This window comes from Strix aluco, chromosome 8, assembly GCF_031877795.1.
Source record: "Strix aluco isolate bStrAlu1 chromosome 8, bStrAlu1.hap1, whole genome shotgun sequence".
Taxonomy (NCBI): domain Eukaryota; kingdom Metazoa; phylum Chordata; class Aves; order Strigiformes; family Strigidae; genus Strix; species Strix aluco.
Window position 1 is genome coordinate 35,596,714 of NC_133938.1, and position 19,346 is coordinate 35,616,059.

Consider the following 19,346-nt stretch of genomic DNA (forward strand, 5'->3'; position numbering starts at 1 on the left):
ATTAAACCAGTTTCTTTTGACCTTTTCCCCTCAATTCTCAGTTTAAAGCTCTTCTTATCAGTCATAAAAGCCTTGATGTCAGAATGCAATTTTCCCAGATAGTCAGATGGAATCCAGCCTTTAAAAATGCTCTCTTTTAGCAAATGCATCCCACTGGCTAAGTATTCCCCAACCTACCTTTAGTACTGATATTTGAGCCATCTATTGATCATCATTATGCCATCATATCTCCAATCTCCCTCTGGACTGACTGGAGAAAATCTTAGGGCAGTCACTAAACTGGGACATAATTATCTTAAAAGTAAGTTATGATATTCCTAAATTAGAGATGCATTGCAAAATCAAACTGTTATGAAAGTTAAGTACAACTCCCTGTAAAATAGGCAAACTCATTGCTAGTAAAATTTATTATCATAGAATCATAGAACATCAGGTTGGAAAGGACCTCAAGGTTCATCTAGACCAACCTTTCTTGGCAAAAGCACACTCTAGACGAGATGGCCCAGCACCCTGTCCTGTTAATCTTAAGTGTCCAATGTTGGGGAATCCACCACTTCCCTGAGGAGATTATTCCAATGGCTGACTTGTCATTGTGAAAAATTTTTCTCCTGTGTCCAGTTGGAATCTCCTCAGGATTAACTTGTACCCATTACCCCTCACCTTTTCCATGTGACTCCTTGTAAAAAGGGAATCTCCATCTTCTTTGTAGCCCCCCTTTAAATACTGGAACATGGTGATAAGGTCTCCCCTAAGCCTTCTCTTGTCAAGACTGAACAAACCCGATTCTCTCAAGTCTTTCCTCACATGATAGGTTTCCCAGTCCCTTAATCATCTTTGTGACCCTTCTCTGGACCCTCTCCAGCCTGGCCACATCTTTTTTGTATAGCACTACATCTTTTTATTAACAAATAAACAGTGAACTCGAAAGTTCTGTATTTGAAAAATACTTCATAAAACAAGAAAGGTGTGTTTTGATCAATTAGATCTTTGCTTTTTACATCTCAGTTTGTCTGTACCAAAGATTGCTCCAAAATGCTGTAGTGGTTATTTTGGAAGACCTGATTGTTTTAAATTTTGGTAGAGAGAGAAAAAAAAAAAAAAAAAAGAGGTTGAATTCTGTTTCTGTTTTTTTAAAAAAGCTCTGGGTTCCTGATGAAGTCTTTCATGTTTAATCAGCTCTTTGGCACAATGCTCATTCACGTCATGCCCAAGAAACACATGACATGTTGTTGAAGCACTATATAACTATATAACCTTACTTAGTGGAATGGTTTCTAATTATGAAATGACCCCACAAGTGAATAAAAACATATTTTGTTTCAACTAGCAGATCACAAAGCGAAGCACAATATATAAAAAAGAGGGGCATGAGAGCCATAATGGCTGTTTCCTTCTGAAAGAAAAAGGGGAGGGGTTAGCTAAGTGCCACAAAAAGGCAAAGAAGAATTGATAGAGCCTGAGCTGAAAGCAGGGGAGAGTAAAGCACCCCTGGCACTTCTGGAACACTGAACCTAAACTAGATTTCTTTAAAATCAATGGAGATACATGCTAAATGCAGGAGGCACTGAACTAGGCCCACGATGTTTGCACTCAGAAAAATAACATCCTTCAAAGTTCATTCATTTCAGATTTACTCTAGTGCTGTTTCACTAATTTCAATAAAGCAGTTTTCAATCAGCAATCAACGATAACTATTTATGTTAATACAGATTTGACTAGCTGGCTTTCAGGATCTCTCTGTTTCTAGGAAGGACTAAAACACTTCTATTTTCTTTCCTTGGGCACCTTTTCAAATCTAATTCATATCTGACAAATGAGACAAGAAATCAATAGTATGTAGTATATACTGTATAATGACCTGGAAAGTTCTTAAAATAGCTATGCTTGCTTCAGAATAGGTATTCAGTACACAATTATTTGGCACTGTTACACTTGGCCAAGTTCCACTGAAAATACAGTTCTGTAAAACAGAGGCAGACCAAATGGGATGAAGCTGTACGCTTATGTTATTTTTAAGTTGCCTCACATAATACACAGTCATACACAAATCAGGTTTTATTTTGACCTTACCCATCGTATTTAGGAAAACATGAGTGGAGCAATATTGAAAGCTGGGACTGTTCAACTCCTACGAACATAAAGACTGTGTACTGTGCATGTACCACATGCTGTACACGTTCCAACATCTATGCCCTTGAGGAGATTTTTGTGTCCAGACAGCAGTTTGACTTTCTCAGGTTTTCATAGGCTTTCTTACCTCTGCCTTGGCATGCGGATGAGTGGCTGTTTATGGCATCTCTTACTAAGGCCAAAGAGCTTGTGAACAGTTTTCTGTGCCTTGAGGAAGAGTTGCTTCATGCTGTTTTCTAGTTGCTCATAGCGACGTTGAAAATTAGAATCCATTGTCCACAAATGCATTACAGTAGATGTGTTCAGGAAATAATTCATGGGCAGCCTTTTCATAAATAATTTGAATTCATCTAAAAAAAAAAAAAATATTAGTCTTTAATTATGCAGTTATGGCTATTGTTGCAGCAAAAATTAACTTCCAATTTGGTTTTTCTTGAACTTCTAAATTTTTTAAACTTGAACATTTGCAATTTTAGAATTGAACATTTTAACTTTTGCAAAGTAAAAAGGCAACTACATTTTTAGTGGTAATATTAGAATAAAACCAGCGAAAGTCTGTTATTTAAAAACAATTTTTAAATTGATGTTAAAACAAATACAAGTACTGTCATTATTTCTCAACCTGGATAGCATGAAGATTAAATAAGAGTCAGAGTTTCTTACCTTCAAATCTATGATCTGAAAATAAATATGCATTTAAAGATCAATGTATTTTGTATCATTTGGAGATGATAGGAAACTATTTTAAAAGGCATATATTCCAAAACTTAGGAAATGCAAGTAAATGTGATTTTACAGGCCAGCTCTCTTTTAGACATGTTATTTCACCTGAGACAAGTCATTAAGGATCAGACTTTCAGAAGTATTTAGAATTGAAATGGAGCCTTTCAAGGCATTTTATGGCACTTTGACACTTCAAAAATGTCCCCCTTAACTTCTTTTTGACTCATATCCCCATCTAAAGTGCTAAAAAGGAGTTCTTAAATCACAGGATCACTGTTATTGTGAACATCTTATGCTTTGTGATTTGTTCTGGCAGTTCACATAAGATACATATGAATCTTATTAACAGAATTTTACTAATCAGTGAGTCTATTTGCATAAGTAGGATAATTTACAAGCTGATTTATAAGTTTTGAACCCAAATAAACTTCCATTTAAAAGGGCTCTAATTGCTGGGGAAAAAATGAGAAAATGAGTAGCACACCTGAATGCACATGTTTATCCTTTTTGTTTCTATATATCAGCACATTTTCCTGTCTGCCCTTCTACCTGCTGCTATCCTCCCACCCTTCACAATCCATTTTTTCTTTCAGTTCATTCCTGCAGTGAAGTCACTTATCCCACAGTTTGGCTTTCACCCTGCCGCATGCTTGTTTTGAGTAGTCTACACTTCAACAGACCATGTGAATGCAATGATCCAACTGACTGAAGTAGCCTCCCTCTTAAAAAGAGTTCATCATAATATTTAACATAATTTTAGGTTGCTCATGGGAGAGTGTTGATTGGGGAAAATGTCTGCTCACATGAAAGAATACTCCATTACTATAATTGTTTGTAAGTCTTTCAGTTTTAGCTTTAGCTTATCTTTTTTAACATTTTTACACAAAAAAAAGGTAACAATATTTTCTATTTTATGGGTGGAGAAAAAAGATATTTTCTAAATGAGCTAGAGTGACCCTCATCCCCATTCTTAGGTACATGGGACTGTGATGAAATACAACAGCCCTATGTTGGCATAGTATTTCCTGTGATGGGTGAAGATTTGTCAGAAGATAAAAGACATTGAAAGGTCTTCCAGAAGGTAAAAAATGAAAGACAAGGGACAAAGATGATGTTTTTATATTTAATAAAGTGGTTTTAATAATTCATCTGGGAGCTCCTTGTCAATGTGTTATTCATTTTCTCCTCATGCCTTCCTCTTTGGGTATTAGTTGACCATTATTCTCCTCTTGAGGACAGCACTGCTTCCCCTCTGCTGTTCATAGGTACAAATTAAGGGACTGAGGAAAGGAACTGTTTCTTTATCTTATCAAGTGTTTGGAATATCTTATCTTTTGCTTTTTCTCTTCCTTAATTTTGTCTAAGAAGTTGGTTCTTATCCTTTATCCAAAAAGAGTAAGATTAATAATTGGAATTAATAGAAGTATTTAATAAATTATTCATTATCAGATGAGCATTTCTGTGAGTCTTAGTATAGTTTTGGAAAAAATAGTTCCTTGTTTTCCCCTTCCCAGGTGACAACTATGTCTTTGTCTCCTCACACTACACTTCCCAGTCCTCACTTCCCTTCAGGGCTTTCACAGATGCTGTTAGAGAGGGTTATGTCTGGCTTGTCTAAAGGAGGCACAGTCCCATTGGCTTGGTAAAGCCTTCCAAGCCTAAAGAGTGCATTTTGAAATTTAACAAACTGGTAATTAAAAAAAAAAAAAAAAAAGGAAATGAATAGGAAATAAGGTTAACTGAACTGTTACAAAGTATGTCCTTTGGCTAAGCACAGATCTGCAGTTTCTATAAATCGGCCAAGCTCCACTGACTTCAGCACACCTAGGGAGGATCAGATCCAAAAGCCACATTCCCGACTACCTGTTTTAATCACTAACTTCTCATTTCCCTTCCGTTCTTCTGAGACGCTGGTATACCTACTTAAAATTAGTTTCATGAAGCCAAAAATAAACCCAAATCCCTGAGGAGAGAATATTCTCAGAAGATGCCTTTTCAGTTCTGGCATTGCTGCAGTAACTTATTTAAGAAACATTGCCAGTTTACTGTCCTTTGCACAATGGCAGTAAGCTCTACAGCTAACAACTAATCGGGTGCAGTGTTTAGAAGTGATAAAGAGGGTTTACACTCCTTAACTTGCAGCGAAAAAGCATTTCCAATAAGAAAAATGCCTCTTTTTTTCCCTGTAATAAACATCATCTTTGTCTATCCCTGTGCCCTATATGATCATGCTAATTGAGCACCACAATGCAGGTAGAAGAGAGACAGAGATAAAATGAGCACGGTTACATAGTGCCTTCTGAGAAAAGAGAAGAAAAGATAATGTGCTCATATCTTAAACAGACACATTTCATGATCTGTGAAACTACAACATGAACTCCTAACACTGTGAGATGATTAAACTCTCTAATCAACACATTGTACCAGCCATTCCTGAGGATTAACAGCCAGTATTACAGTGCTGGGGGGCCATAGACATTGATACTTCTAAAACATAATACTTGATACCACATATGATATGATTTCAGCACTTCCTCATTTGTTTTCAAATGGATAGCACATGCAATACCATTTTTTTTTCATATTCTTAACTAATTGCAAATAATGAGGAAAAATGTAAAACATTATATGCAGAGGTTGATCAAACAAGTTTATTTAACTTGTATTTTATGGCTGGTCATGTCTGTTTTTCATTTCCCCCTTTCTGCAGTGTAAATCTTCCTTGTATTAACAGTGTCTAGAGATTAAAATGGCATACCATATTTCAGTGGAAAAGAATAAATGAAAAATATCACAATGGGAGCAAACATTATTGCTGAAATCAGATGAGTATCAGACACATTTAGGCTGTAAGAAATACCTAGAGCTACTTAGCTTGTAACTTGGATTCTCAGTGTTATTCAGTATCAGAGCAGGGCTCAGTGCTGAATACAATGATTAACATTCCGCATACAGAGCCAGCAAAGACCAGAAAAATGCAGTAAGTTTCATCAAAGGATTTTACAGTGCTCTGCTACAAGGATAAAAGGTGCCTGCTCTGTGTTGGAAAAGAACAGGACCCCTGATTTCTCTGCTACGAGTATTTTGCATATCCCCGATATTTTGAATTACAAGATCTGTACAAGACTGTCACACCTAGAAGATCACGGCACACTCATGTTTTTGTTTCAGCTGAAGCTTAGTGTTTTTTTGAATTTTTCCAGGTTATCAAAATGTCTTGTGTTAACTTGATTCCTAACATCCCTTTTGGAGGATCTTTGGAAGCATTTTTGAAGTCAACAGATTTATACCAGTTTGGGAATTCAGAACAGCAGGTTAATAATGGTACCTCAGGCTAACATCTGACTGTGCAGTGTAATGCTGGCAGGATTAACATGCCACTTAATATCCTTGATATATCCTATATATATAGATAGATATATCCTTGAATTTCCTATTTTCTTTATTAAGTCCATGACTGAGCTTTCAAACTGTCATTCCTAAAATTTTCTTGTAAATGATATAGCCACTCTTTCCCCAGTCAATGTAACAGGGATTATTTCTAGTCTATGATTGCTAGAGCGATTTCATCTTCACGGCCCAGGACACACTCTGTGTAAAAGCAGAGGACAATCTCAGCTTCTGCAGTCAGGATAACATGAGCAGGAGGATAAAACAACAGCTCCTTTATGCCATAGCTTGTGTCTAGGGAGGACTTAGTAATGTAGTTTATGGAAGATCAAAATTCCTGAGTCCCCTGGTAAGTAGGAAAATTCAAATTTGACATGGATTTCTAACAAAGGAAAAAATATACATAGCTCTTTTTTTTCTTTTTTCTTTTCTTTTTTTCTGTTGGCTCTGTATTATGGCTGAAATGAATGACAGCATATGTGTACATGTGAAGAAATTAAGTGAGGGGACAATCTACATGCCATTTAGGAGAATGCAAAGCAAAACACAGTTTGAAAATAACCTGCATTTGGTGATATGTTAAGAAAGAAAATGTTTCACGACAGAGTGAAAGAAATTTCAGCCATCTTTCAGTATCTAGAAATGACTGTTTCTGGGGAGCTGACATTCCATCAAGTTTGATTCTGCCATTTAATTTAATGTCATATTCTGATGAGCCCTTTTACCTAGAATGAAATAATTTAATCTTATAGCATCAAAACCTTTAGTATTGGAAATTACAACATAATGTTTCAGTGAATATATAACCCCGTCTAATTGTGGATTACATAGTCTAACCTAAACTTAATTTTAATTTTTTTATCATTCAAATATAGAAAAACAATAATATTTTCTGAGCAAAAGCAGCCTGATGATAACTGAAAGAGTATTTTGCCTGGCCAGTCTGAGAATCCTTTATTGACTGAAACATACTATTGACAATAGGCTTATATATAATCTACGTATTTTCTAAAATGATTAACAATTTGGACTGTAGCAGTTTTTCCATTTAACAAATCTCAGTAAAAGGATGTCTGTAGGAGAAAACCCTTTTTTACATAATATTATCATGTCAAAATCTACCATTAGACATCAATTGAAATGGGCTGTTTTGTCATTTCTCTAAATGATGCTATAATGAAACATATTGCTACCTTATTTATCTAAGAATAACAATAAAAAATCTTTGGCAAACTTTGTAGTGAGTAAAATGGTGTATGTTCATTAGTTTGATTGACAGCATTTGTGACACTTCTGCATTGTCTGTAAAATCTATGCATCTGTCATTTGTACATACATCCTTTTTTTCTATCAAGCATCTTAACTTGCTCTAAAGGTATTAAAATTCTGCCATCACAATCTAGAAGTGTATAATACCTCATGTAAAAACTGTTCTCCTTTGGCTCTAACAAAATGTTACAGTGGGCTTAAGGCAAATTGACAAAAATCGAGTAGCCTTTAACAAGTAAGGGTGTGATACTGTATGACTGAACAAAAAATTATGTAGTCTGACATGCTAGTCCAAATAAGCACTTTTCATACAATTTCAGAATTAGCTGAAGTGAACTCACGTTCTACACTGTGTTTCATGTTTTCTCATTCTTATATTTGCGAATTACTTACAAATGACCACTACCTTCTATAGACCACTACTACTTTGGGAAGCCATCTCTCTTCTTAAACTATCATGACGGGATTAGATGTTAATTCAGGCTTGATGTGACCTTGGGTGGTCTCTAGTCCATCCTCTTGTTTCAAGCAGGTCATTTCTGACATCTAGATTGCTCTAGACAACTAGGTTGCTCAGGGTTTGGTCCAGTTGGGTCTTGGAAACTGCTGTGGATGGAGACAGGCAGCACAACCTCTCTGAGTAACCAAGACTCAACTGCCCTCATGGAGAAAAAGTTTCTCCATGCCTCCAGTCTGAACCTCTCTTGTTTCAGTTTCTGCCTGTTGTCTCTCACCATACAGAGCCTGTCTCTGTCTTCCTGATCCCCTCCCTGCAGACAAGGTGGATGTTTTGAGTCCCCTGAAGCCTCTATGCCCAAGGCTGACCAAGCCCTCCTCCTGTGCCTTCTCCTCCCAGGATGGTTGCTCCAGCCCCAACCACTCTGGGGACATCACTAACCATGCTCCAGTTTCCCAATGCGTTTCCTGTACTGTGGAGCCCCAAAATGGATACAGTATCTGAATGTGGTCTAACAAGTACTGAGGCTAATCCCCTCCTTGATCTCCTAGTCATGCTTCTGTTCGTACCATCCAGGCTACTGCTGCCCTCTTGCTGCCAGTGTACTGCAGGCTCCCCTCCACTCACTGCCAACAGCCCCCGGGGAACTTTCCTGCAGAATTGCTACTGGCCAGGCAGGTCCAGCCAGGGTCACTGCTGGGGCTTTGTCTGCCCAGGCCTGCCCAGTCTTTGTTGAACTTCATGACGTGCCTGTTGTCCCATTTCACCAGCCTGTCCAGGTCCCTCTGGATGGCAGCCCTGCTCTTGAGTATATCACCTGGATCCTGTCCCCCTCCCTCAAAGTGGTACCATCTGCAAACTTGATGGGAGTGCACTTCATTGCCTCCTCCAAGTCACTGCTAAAGAAGGTAAACAGAGCAAGTCCTGGAATAGACCCTTGCGGTATTCCACTTGCCACTGGTCTTCAGGTAGGATACGTGACCTATTAATCCTACATTCTGTTCCCCACAATATTCTGGTATCCAAGTTAAGATACAGTGGTCTGGATGGAAGTACAAACAGATGAGTAAAAATCCCATTGCATGCCCAGATTACATGTCTAGAGTCTTGCTAAAACTGAGGTAAACAACATCCATTGCTCTCCTCTCATCCATAGATCAGCATTTTGTCATAGAGAAAATGAAGAGAGTCAGACATGATTTACCCAGTTATCATCTTCTCCATCATGTCCCTTGTGCTAGCTTAACCTTCAGTGGCTGCCAGATGCCCACACTGCTGCTCTCTCTCTCCCCCTCCTCAAGAGAACAGGGTGAGAAGATAAGATGAAAAAGCTCATGGTTTGAGATAAGGACAGGGTGATCACTTACCAATTACTGACATGGCTAAAACAGACTCAACTTTGGGAAGATTAATTTATTGCTAATTAAAAATAGAGTAGGATAGTGAGGAGAAAAAAAACCCACAAAACTAAAAACACCTTCCCCCAAGTCCTTCCTTTTTCCAAGGCTCAACTTCACTCCTTACTCTTCCAGCTCTTCTAAGTCCTGTCCCCCATGAATAGTGCAGGGGGATGGAGAATGGGGATTGCAGTCAGTTCCTAAGACTTCATCTCTGCCACTCCTTCCTCCTCATGCTGCTCCTCTACACCAATGTGAGGTCCCTCCCACAGGATACAGTCCTTCGAGAACTGCTTCAGTATGGGTCCTTTCCATAGGCCAGACGTCTTTCAAGAGCATACTGCTCCAGCATGGGTTGCCTACAGGCCACAGATCCTTCCAGAAAAACTGCTCCTGAATGGGCCCCTCTCCATGGGCTGCAGCTTCCTTCAATGCATCTCCACCTGCTGCGGAGTGGGGTCCTCTATGGGCTGCAGGTGGATCTCTGCTCCACCGTGGTCCTCTATGGGCTACAGAGGGACAACCTGTGTCACCATGGTCTTCTTCACCATGGGCTGCAGGGGAATCTCTGCTCCGGCATCTGGAGCACCTCCTCCCCCTCCTTTTTCACCAATCATGGTGTCTGCAGGGCTGTTTCTCTCACGTTTTCTCCCTTTTCTCTCTCACAGCTGCTGTGTAGTGTTTTTTACCTTTTCTTAAATATGATATCAAAGAGATGCCACCAGTGTCACTGATAGGCTCAGCTTTGGAGCCGGCTGGCATTGGCCCTGTCTGACATGGGGGCAATACCCAGTGTCTTCTCAAAACAGGCCACCCCTGCAGACCCCCCGCTACCAAAACCGTGCCACATAAACCAAGTACATCTCCAGAAACGTGATTCAAGAGGATTCAATCCATGATTTTCCCAGGGACCAAAGTGAAGCTGATCAATCTGTTGTTCCCTGGATCATCCTTCCAGTCTTTTTTGATGACTGGCATAATATGTGCCTTTCTCCAGTCATCAGGGATCTTCCCCACCCTCCATGATCTTTCAAAACTAACAGAGAGAGAGGCCTTACAGGGATATCATTTAGCTCTCTCAAAACCCACAGATATAGTCTGTTGAATCCCTGTGCCAGGTGCACCAGCCCGAAAAAAATAGGGCTTCTTGGCTGCTGAAGTGTAGCAGCTATTGATTTGCTTTTTCCATGCCCTTGCTCTCAGGGTTTCAGGGTAGTTGGGGCCTTTGGCCAAAGGGAGCTGGTATTGACCACAGATCAGATTCAGCTTGGGTATAAATGGAGTCCCTTGGGGAAGCCATTTTGAGCTAATCGCCCCTGGAGCAGCACACTGCAGTCAAGGACTCTCCCCTTGGGTTGGGACGCCACTAAGGAAACTCCTTGAGGTTACTTGGGTCAGAACACTTCCCTGAGAAGTTTCTCGAGGTTGAGAGTCTTCACTTGTTAGGTGAGTGATAGAGCATTTTGGGTTGTTGTTAAACCCTAGGAAGTCATAAAGTATTTTGGGTTGTTGTTAAACCTTAGGAAGTGGTGTTTTGTTCTCCTCTCATGGGCATTCAAACCTGTTGTTGAATAGTTGTGGAGGGCTAGTTAATTGTGGTGATAATACATTTTTAATTTTTTGTTGTTTTTTGTTTATTTGAGAGCCTCTGTAACAATCCTATCGACTATCATGGGTCAAGTTCTCTCAAATAACACTTGATTCCACCATTATTCACTGCTTGTAGCTCCTCTTCCCCTCGAATCCCCTTACTAGGCTCCTGGGATATTTGCTGGTGAACACTGAGGAAAAAGAAGGCAGTGAGTACCTCTGCCTTATCTGTTTATGCTGAAGCAAATACGTCACTAAATCACTCAACCTATTCAGCAGCAGGTCCACATTTCCTTGTTCAAAATTTTATTACTGAGACAACTATAGAAGCTTTTCTTGTTGCTCTTGGCATCCCTTGCAAGTATTGGCTCTAGGTTTTCCTGTCACCATCTCTAAACATCTGGGCAATGTTTCTGAATTTTTCCTGGTAGCCTGTCCTTGTTTGCACCTCTTGTATGCTGCCTTTTTGCTTTGGAACTCTGTCATGAGTTCCCAGTTTAGCAAAGCTGGTTCCCCAGTATATCTATGTATTTTCCTGAGTGTCAGGATAGATGGTTTTTACACTTGGATGATGCTGTCCTTAAAACCTGGCCAGCTTTCCAGAGTTCCTTTGTCTTCAGAGCTGCCTCAGAGGGAACACCACCTACCACTTCCCACAATTAAGTGAAGACAGATTTTTAAAGCCCAGATCTACATTCTGCTGCTCTCCTTACCCATTCCATTCCAGATCCTGAACACCATTGTTTCATGTCCTCTACAGCCAAGGTTGCCATTGATTATCCTATCCTCAAACAGCACTTCCTTCTTAGGGAATAACCAGTCCAGCTCTGTGTCACTCCTGTTGATCCATCCAGTATCTGTATCATGATATTATTCCTGACACCCTCCAAAAACCTTCTTGACTGCATATGTCCCTCAGTGTTGGCATTTCAGCAGGTCAGGGAGGCTGAAGTTCCCCTTGAGGAGTGGGGTCTGTGATCCAGACATACCCTTGAGTTGCTTCAGGAAGGCTTCATCTGCTTCCTTATGTTGGCTGTGTGGTCTGGAACACAGTCCCACCACAATGCCACCCTTGGTGGCCTCTCCTCTGACCGTGACCCACAAGCTCTCATCCCTGTTGCCTATCCCATAGCAGAGCTCCATACATCCAAGCTATTCCTTGACATAGAGGACAACTGCCCTTCTCATCATCCCTGCCTGTCTTTCCTGATGGACTTGTATCCATACTTCACAGTATTGTAGTCAGGCACGCTGTCCCCCAAGACAAGTCAGGCACCTTGTCTGTGTTGTCCTAACAATGTGATACCTCTGTGATCTCATGCAGAATTCTAGTTCATTCTACTCATTTCACAGGTTGAGTGCATTTGAGGAGGCATACTCGAGGTAGTTTTCCATTTGCCCTTGTTTTATCATTACTCTCGTTATTGTGACCCTGCATTATATTCCTAAGAAAGTTTTTCCCTTTACTTAGTAGGACCAAGAGGACACCACATGAGCCTGAGCCATGTAGTCACTTCTGATACACTCCAGCTCTCCTCTGGCAGTATTGTTGGTGTTCATATGGATGAACAACAAGGGATAATAGTCTAAGATGAGCCAAATGAGCCTCAGCATTCTCCCCTCAACTTCCCAGATCAAAGTCCCCAGGAAACATCCCCAGAGAGCAGGTCAGATCAGCAGAGAGAGACCTTCATCTTCAAATGTCATTTTTACTGCCTGCCTACTTCTCGCAGGCCTGGTTTCTCGTGTCTCACATCGGGTCAGGCTTGGCTGGCTCTGATGACTCCCCAGGACACTGAACTTCTGCAGTCACAGATCTACAGGTGGAAAAGGAGCAGTTTTCCCGGTGCCAGAAGTCACAAAGCTCCCGTTCCCCCATCTTGACAGTCTGCATTTGCCACCTGATGGTGTACAGACTCTGGCTGCCCATCATGTGCAGCTGAGAGTTCAGCTGGTTGGCTCTGCAGGGTCTCTGTGAAGACCCTACCTCTTTTTTCATCTTCCCCAATGGTTTGTAGAGGGAATATTATTCCCCCTCCGAGGAAAGATTCATGAGGTGATGTTCCAAAGGGAGGTGCCTGTAATAACGTCTTTCCAGATTCCTGCCTGTCGGAGGAAAAACTACTTAAGGAACCTGAAACTTTATATTAAATGAGAAATTTCAGCTGCAGTTTTAGTTCAGTTAGGGTGTGGATTTTTTTCAAAATAATCTGTCGCCTTGTCTATGCTAATCATTTATCTACACCTGGTTTTAATATGACTCCAGCCTTCCTTTGGCACAATTGATTATAATAGCAAGCCAAACTAAACAGATAGTATTGCATAAGGAAAATGAGCAACAGTCAGAGCCAAAGAGAAATATTCAGACCAAATCTTTCATTGAAAAACACTAAGGAATTATCTCCAGTAACTCTAGCAATCTATTTACCTACAGAAAAGATGACACACAGTAGCAAAGCAAGCCATCCAACCCTGCTCTGCCAACTTGCTTAACCTCTGTGACCATTTCAGTGCTGACCTTATCTGCTGATGCTGTAAATAAGCCTACTATTTAATATAAATACTGGTTTATTTTTGTTATAGGATAAAAGCTGGAAAGAAGACTACCAATTAATTTTGCACAAAAGCTAAGGAAAGCTTCTAAAGCTATTCATTTCACAACAAAGAAGGCTCTTAAGTAGCACTGTGCGGAGCATAGAAAATCCATTTTGTGAAAGGATTTTTAGCATTCCAAAATTAGAGTGCAACCTAAATCTTTTGAAATTCTCTAAAATTCTCCAAATGCTTCTAATTTCTCTGAAATCCTCTAAAAAGAACATCGCAATGTTTTCTTGTTTTACTTTGCCTTGAATCGGTCAATATACTTCACCTTGACAGAACAGAAATTTTACGGTTTTATGTCAACCTTTAATTTTGTATTATAACATAAAAGATATAAAGTAAAAAAAGAAAAAATGAAGGTCAAAGACCTTTACTGTATTCTGTCAAAAAAAAAGCATTATTTTGCAATTCTTGAAAGACTATTATTGTTTTTTTCAAAACAACTGCTTCAATATTTTGTAATATTCTGTAGATAAATCTTTATCTCTGCTACACTTCAACTGTCTTTTCTGTTTAGACTGCAAGTTCTTCAGAGAAGAATCTGTCTCTTCTTATATCTCTATAGGGCAGTTAGCACAGTAGACCCCAAATTTAATTGTTGCCATGTGTTACAAATAATACTAAGTTTGCTTATGGTTCCAGTCAACTGCATCCTCCTTGGAGACCTCAGTGGTTCCTACAATTCATATGAGGAGCAAGAGCTCTGGTAGGCAAGATCTTATAAACCCCAACACTTTATCACACTTTTTACATAACTGTACTCTATCTGAAAAACCTGCTCTAAGAGTGTGACCATGGTATTATCATTCCTTTCCCATAACAATGCTTTTAATTGTAATCAGGGCAATAAACATGACAGCAAGACAAATACCAGTGTCAGCTGTAAATTGAAACCTCCAACCACAAAGCTGGTAGTCTGAGAGAATAAAAAGCAATAGGACCTATATTTCAAATGATTGGATACTGTTGCTGTTCAATAAAGTGCTGCCTCAATATTGTGTAGATATTATTAAAGAGATTTATAAAAGATATATGTTTTTTAAAATATCCCACCATGATTCAAAAGCCTGGAGAAAACAAAGTACTAAAATGAACATATATTTGTTTTTATTTTGCAATGAATTTTAGTTGCTCATGATGAATTACTTAATTTGTCAAAGAAGTAGCAGCTGTGTTCCAAGAAATACATGTTTGAAAATAATCCAATTCAAGAAAGCATGAGACTGCAGCTTGAAACAACCTTAATTCTTCACAGAAAAGATAGTAAAGCCGAATTTTCCTCCCCCTCTGCTCCCCCCCCCCCCCCCATCTACACTAAATAATTCAGTTCTCCCTATAATTAAAACCTTTTCTTCTCCAAAACAAATGAACTATCTTTTAAACATTCTGGAGGACAAAGAGAAGGAAGGAAATGTGTGTGATATGGAAGATATGGACTGCATATGAAGAAGGAGAGAAGCTCAACACTTAATATTGGACAGGCTATTTGAACTGGTAGATTCTAATCTATCTGCTTTGTAAGCCTCGGGAGAAGCAAAATTATTCTTATGTGGTAGGTTTGTGGGGTTTCTTTCCTGCTGACTTTCTCTTTTGAAGTGAGGAATGCTGCAGGGGTAGCACCTCTAAACCCTAGCCTTTGCAAGGAGGAAAGAATAGGGTAAGTATCAGTGCAGGTGAAGGTGGAATTGGTGGGGAACAGAGATCCTCTGATCGTTCATTAACATATAATTTCTGAGGAACCTTATGCAAATGTTACAAAACAACTGATTTTACATATATGTTACTTATGTTTATATATATAGCCATGTGTATATATATGTATGTTTTATATTTGTTGTTAATGCAAGTAACGTCAGCCTATTATAGGAACAGGAAACCACAGATGCTTCCCTCACAAGCCTTGGACTCTCCTGGTGCCCGGATAAAGAGGAAAAAATTGCAGAGTCAAAATTGGTAGTAAAGATTGAATATCATCCTGCAAATCATGGATTAATTCTGAAATTTTACTAGGCAGGAGATAACAAGCTTTCCTAGTCTCTGCTGAGAGCTAAAAGGCCTCACATTTCCTATAATCAAGAAGGGACTTATTCTTAATCTAAATATGACCTTGACAGCAAGTTCATTTTTCAGAAACCAAACAGCCAGACTCCAGTAGCTGTCTCTGTAAATCCCAACACTTGAAGGACAGTCCCTTCATCTTGTCAGTTTTTCCTTTGGGTGTGATTTTGGTTCATTACTCTTTTAAAAATGTTCATATCACTACCCTTCGAATGGACGTCTCTTGGAACTCATTGTAAGCTTTCGAGAAAAATTTCGAGAAAAATCTATCTGTGGGTTATTTTGGATTTTTGATTTTTCATCATTTCAACATGGTTTACAAGTACTCCTGCAACATGGATGTTCCAATTTCTATCTAGTGGTAGCTATTATTATCTTTCTATAACACTATAAATGCATAGGACATAATTCTTATGTTTACATTTAAACATAACCTCTCTCACCCCAAAAGTTACCTTACTTGTTCTTGGTCATGCTGGTAACTCCTGCAGTTTGAAAACTGAGTAAGGTAAATAAACATATAAGGTATCACAGAAGGGTAGTTCAGGGAGGAGAAGGAGCGAAACTGAAGAGTGTTCTTGGAAAACACATTGAAGTAAATAACCAGTGTTAAGCTGTTACAAGAGAAGATTTAAGAAGCTGTGAATCAGAACAGACAACACTGCCTTAGAAGAAAAGAGAGGCCGCAGAGTGACATCCATTTTAATAAAGAAAGTCCAAAGCTGCCAAGGCAGATTGGAATTCCACCAAGAATGAGGGTTTTTTTGTCACTAGCTTTGAAGGGAATTACATTATGTCCTGTACATGGTGGACGTAAGTTGAATTATATTAGATCAAGCCTTCTGCTCCTCCTCTTATTACAATGCCATCACAATGTTTAAGGTGTCTGAGAATGCAATGCCACGTGAAACTTTAATAAGTTGATTTGCCAGGTGCTGCTTTAGCAGGAGTCATATAATGCTTTTAGTTCTGGAACAGGGGCAATTATATTGACGGGACCTGATTGGCTGTACCTTCATTTTTGGAGTAGGAGATGAACGCTTTAGATGCTGCTCTCTGAAGAAATTAGGCACGTCCCACCTGTTCATTTTATTAAAACAGTGACACCTCCACAGGGGTGGGAGAGGTGGGGAGGGGAGTACTGGTCACAGAAGGAATGACAGCTTGGTGTATCTATTCACGCTATTGAATAAACTTCCTGACAACCACACAGGGAAGTTAATTACTGGGAGGCAAATTAACACTCTTGCAAGATAATAGAGAAAACAATAATTATATTAAGAACTCAGGGGGCTAAGTTTTCTTGGCCTTGAGCCTGAAGCTGTAAGCACCATTTTAAAGAAAACCACCACTCTACTGCTCAGGGGCAAATAGTTTGAACCATATTGATTGAAGTCTTTATTCTCAGTGATTAAAAAGCACCTTCAACTGCCAGTGTTTCTGTTCAGACTTTTCACAAGGAGTCTTTCAATTAAGATTTCAAATGAGACTCACTTTGCATTGCAATCAGTCTGTTCTGGTCAACAGAGAGACAGGCTGTGCTACCTGAATGACCTGTGGAATCACGCCTTGGGTGTACCATGTACAACGAGCCTGCAAGGGCTCTGTGATGGGTACTTTCATCCTTCTGAATCAATGCAAACAAAGCTTATTAGAGAGAAAGGTTAAATTTGTTGATTTTATAAATTGAAGAAATCCTCCAGTATTCAGTTTTAGTTCCAGATCTCATTTTTAAGCTTATGCTACATGCATTTGAATTGAAACACAGTAACTGGAAAAGCAGTAATATGTCACCGGACTGCAGTAAGAGAAAACTTCTGTTGGAAACTGTCTTCACTGCGGATGACAGTGTGGGACTCTAAATTTACAGTCTCTCTGCGATGCCAAATCAAACCTACTCATCCTGCAATGTTATTTAAGACTTGGAATCAAAACATAGAGTCTGAAAGTCAGACTGGGCACTTTTCTTCCATTATAATTGCAAGAAGTTTCTTCCGATCAATGTACATATAGCAACATCTATGTTTAAACTGACATTTCCAAACTAAACCTGCAGTTATCTTCCACCCTTTTACTCACTTCTAGTAATTTGGAATAGGTGTAAATGAGACATTTGGTACATTAGCTGTTTTAAAATGTCTGTCTTAGAATGCAGTTTCTCCCTTTTTTGTTTCCTCCTGTGTTAGAAGGAACATAGGAAACCCTATAAACACCAAGATAATTTTAACCTAGTGATTAAAAAGCAGTCCGAAAATTTTTTAAAAACATCACTGTCGTTTACACAAGAGTTATTGAGGGCATTGTTTAGATGTTAGGGTTGTCCTTACTGCTGGTAATAAGGGAGGAGGATAGAACCCAGGTTGATGTCTACAGGATGTAGTCAATATGCAGGCTTGGCAGCTGGGAAAAATTACCTTTTTACTTGTCAGCTAGGTGACCTTGATTTGAAGATAGTGAGAGGCAATAGAAAGGAATCCCATGGTGTCCACTTTTGCTAAAGCAGTTTTTAGAAAGAATTCGCACCAGAGGAATAGCAAAAATCTGACTTATTGAAATGTCATACAAAGTTATATTAGATTTTTCTGACTAAATAGACAGATTGTTAAGGTTAAACATCACAGACTAAATACAGACTTGATGTAGTTTTGCTGGAGTCATCCATCAGAAAGAACCTGACACACTATAATCACAACAATATTTTAAAATGCTTGTCTGATGGAGAGGAAGAGAAAGAATGAACCACATGAGGGACACTGGTTGCATTCCTTAATGCACTGCTAGGAGATATTAATATAATTCATAATTAAGATGATTCCAGAACTTCATCTGACAACAGTGTATGAAATGATGAAAAAGCTAGTACTTATCTGATGATGCAAACTTCTTTCCCCCAGGTTTCCTGTGTCTTTATGCTGTGATTCACATTTGATCTTGAAGATTTGGATTTGCCATTGGCTCTCATCATAACGCATTCTGTCAACCAGACGTCTAAGATTTCTGTCTTCAGCACTGGACAATCTATTTAAATTTATTTAAATTATTGATTTTTTTTTTTTAATTTTAACTTTAAATTTAATCTATTTAAAACTAAGTTAAAGATTTAACTTTACATTTTGTTTAACTTACTGGTATTGTGTCTGCTTTATTTAAGCATAAAATTTTTTTTAGCAAATTAAATAAGTGATTACTCTGGCTACATCTGCTGTTTTTTAACTGTTACTCAAACTGACTAAAAGAAAACACCTCAACAGATGTATTACTATGTGCTCAGCATCTAAGAATTTCTACATTCAAGAATAATGACTGTAAAGTTCTCTTTCCCGAGAAATACTAAGATTTGTGTAGATTTGAGATCAAATATGATCACTTGCTATGGATGTATGTATTGACTGACTGTGTGACTGTCATACCCAACCTCTGACTTTGGAACAATCTTAGAATTCCTCCTTTACAGCTTCTTTATAGCCTCAATAATCATAAAGGCAATGCTGCCCATCTGTAGCAAATTCATAAGGCTAGCAGAGGGTGTAAATAATTCTCCCCTGAGCATCTGCACTTCCACGTCAGTGCCAATTGTAATTTCTAGTCTTGATTTTACCGTATTTTACCACGGTTTGCTGTCTGGGTATTGTAAACCACCTTCACTGTGAGAACAGGGATATTCATCCTTCACAAGGAACAGCAGAACAGTTTTGAAGCCTGGAGTCAGCACACAGTGTTATTTTATAAAA

The 19,346-nt window shown here is 39.0% G+C and overlaps 1 protein-coding gene across 2 annotated transcripts in view; it reads right to left on the bottom strand.

The window, feature by feature from the left end:
- BRINP3 (BMP/retinoic acid inducible neural specific 3) overlaps positions 1 to 19,346 on the bottom strand; it is a 223,807-nt gene that overhangs the window by 37,495 nt on the left and 166,966 nt on the right. For both annotated transcript variants that reach the window (XM_074831701.1, XM_074831700.1), the window contains one exon: positions 2,258 to 2,480. In XM_074831701.1, coding sequence (XP_074687802.1) covers positions 2,258 to 2,480 — 223 coding nt within the window. The remainder of the gene's footprint in view (positions 1 to 2,257; positions 2,481 to 19,346) is intronic.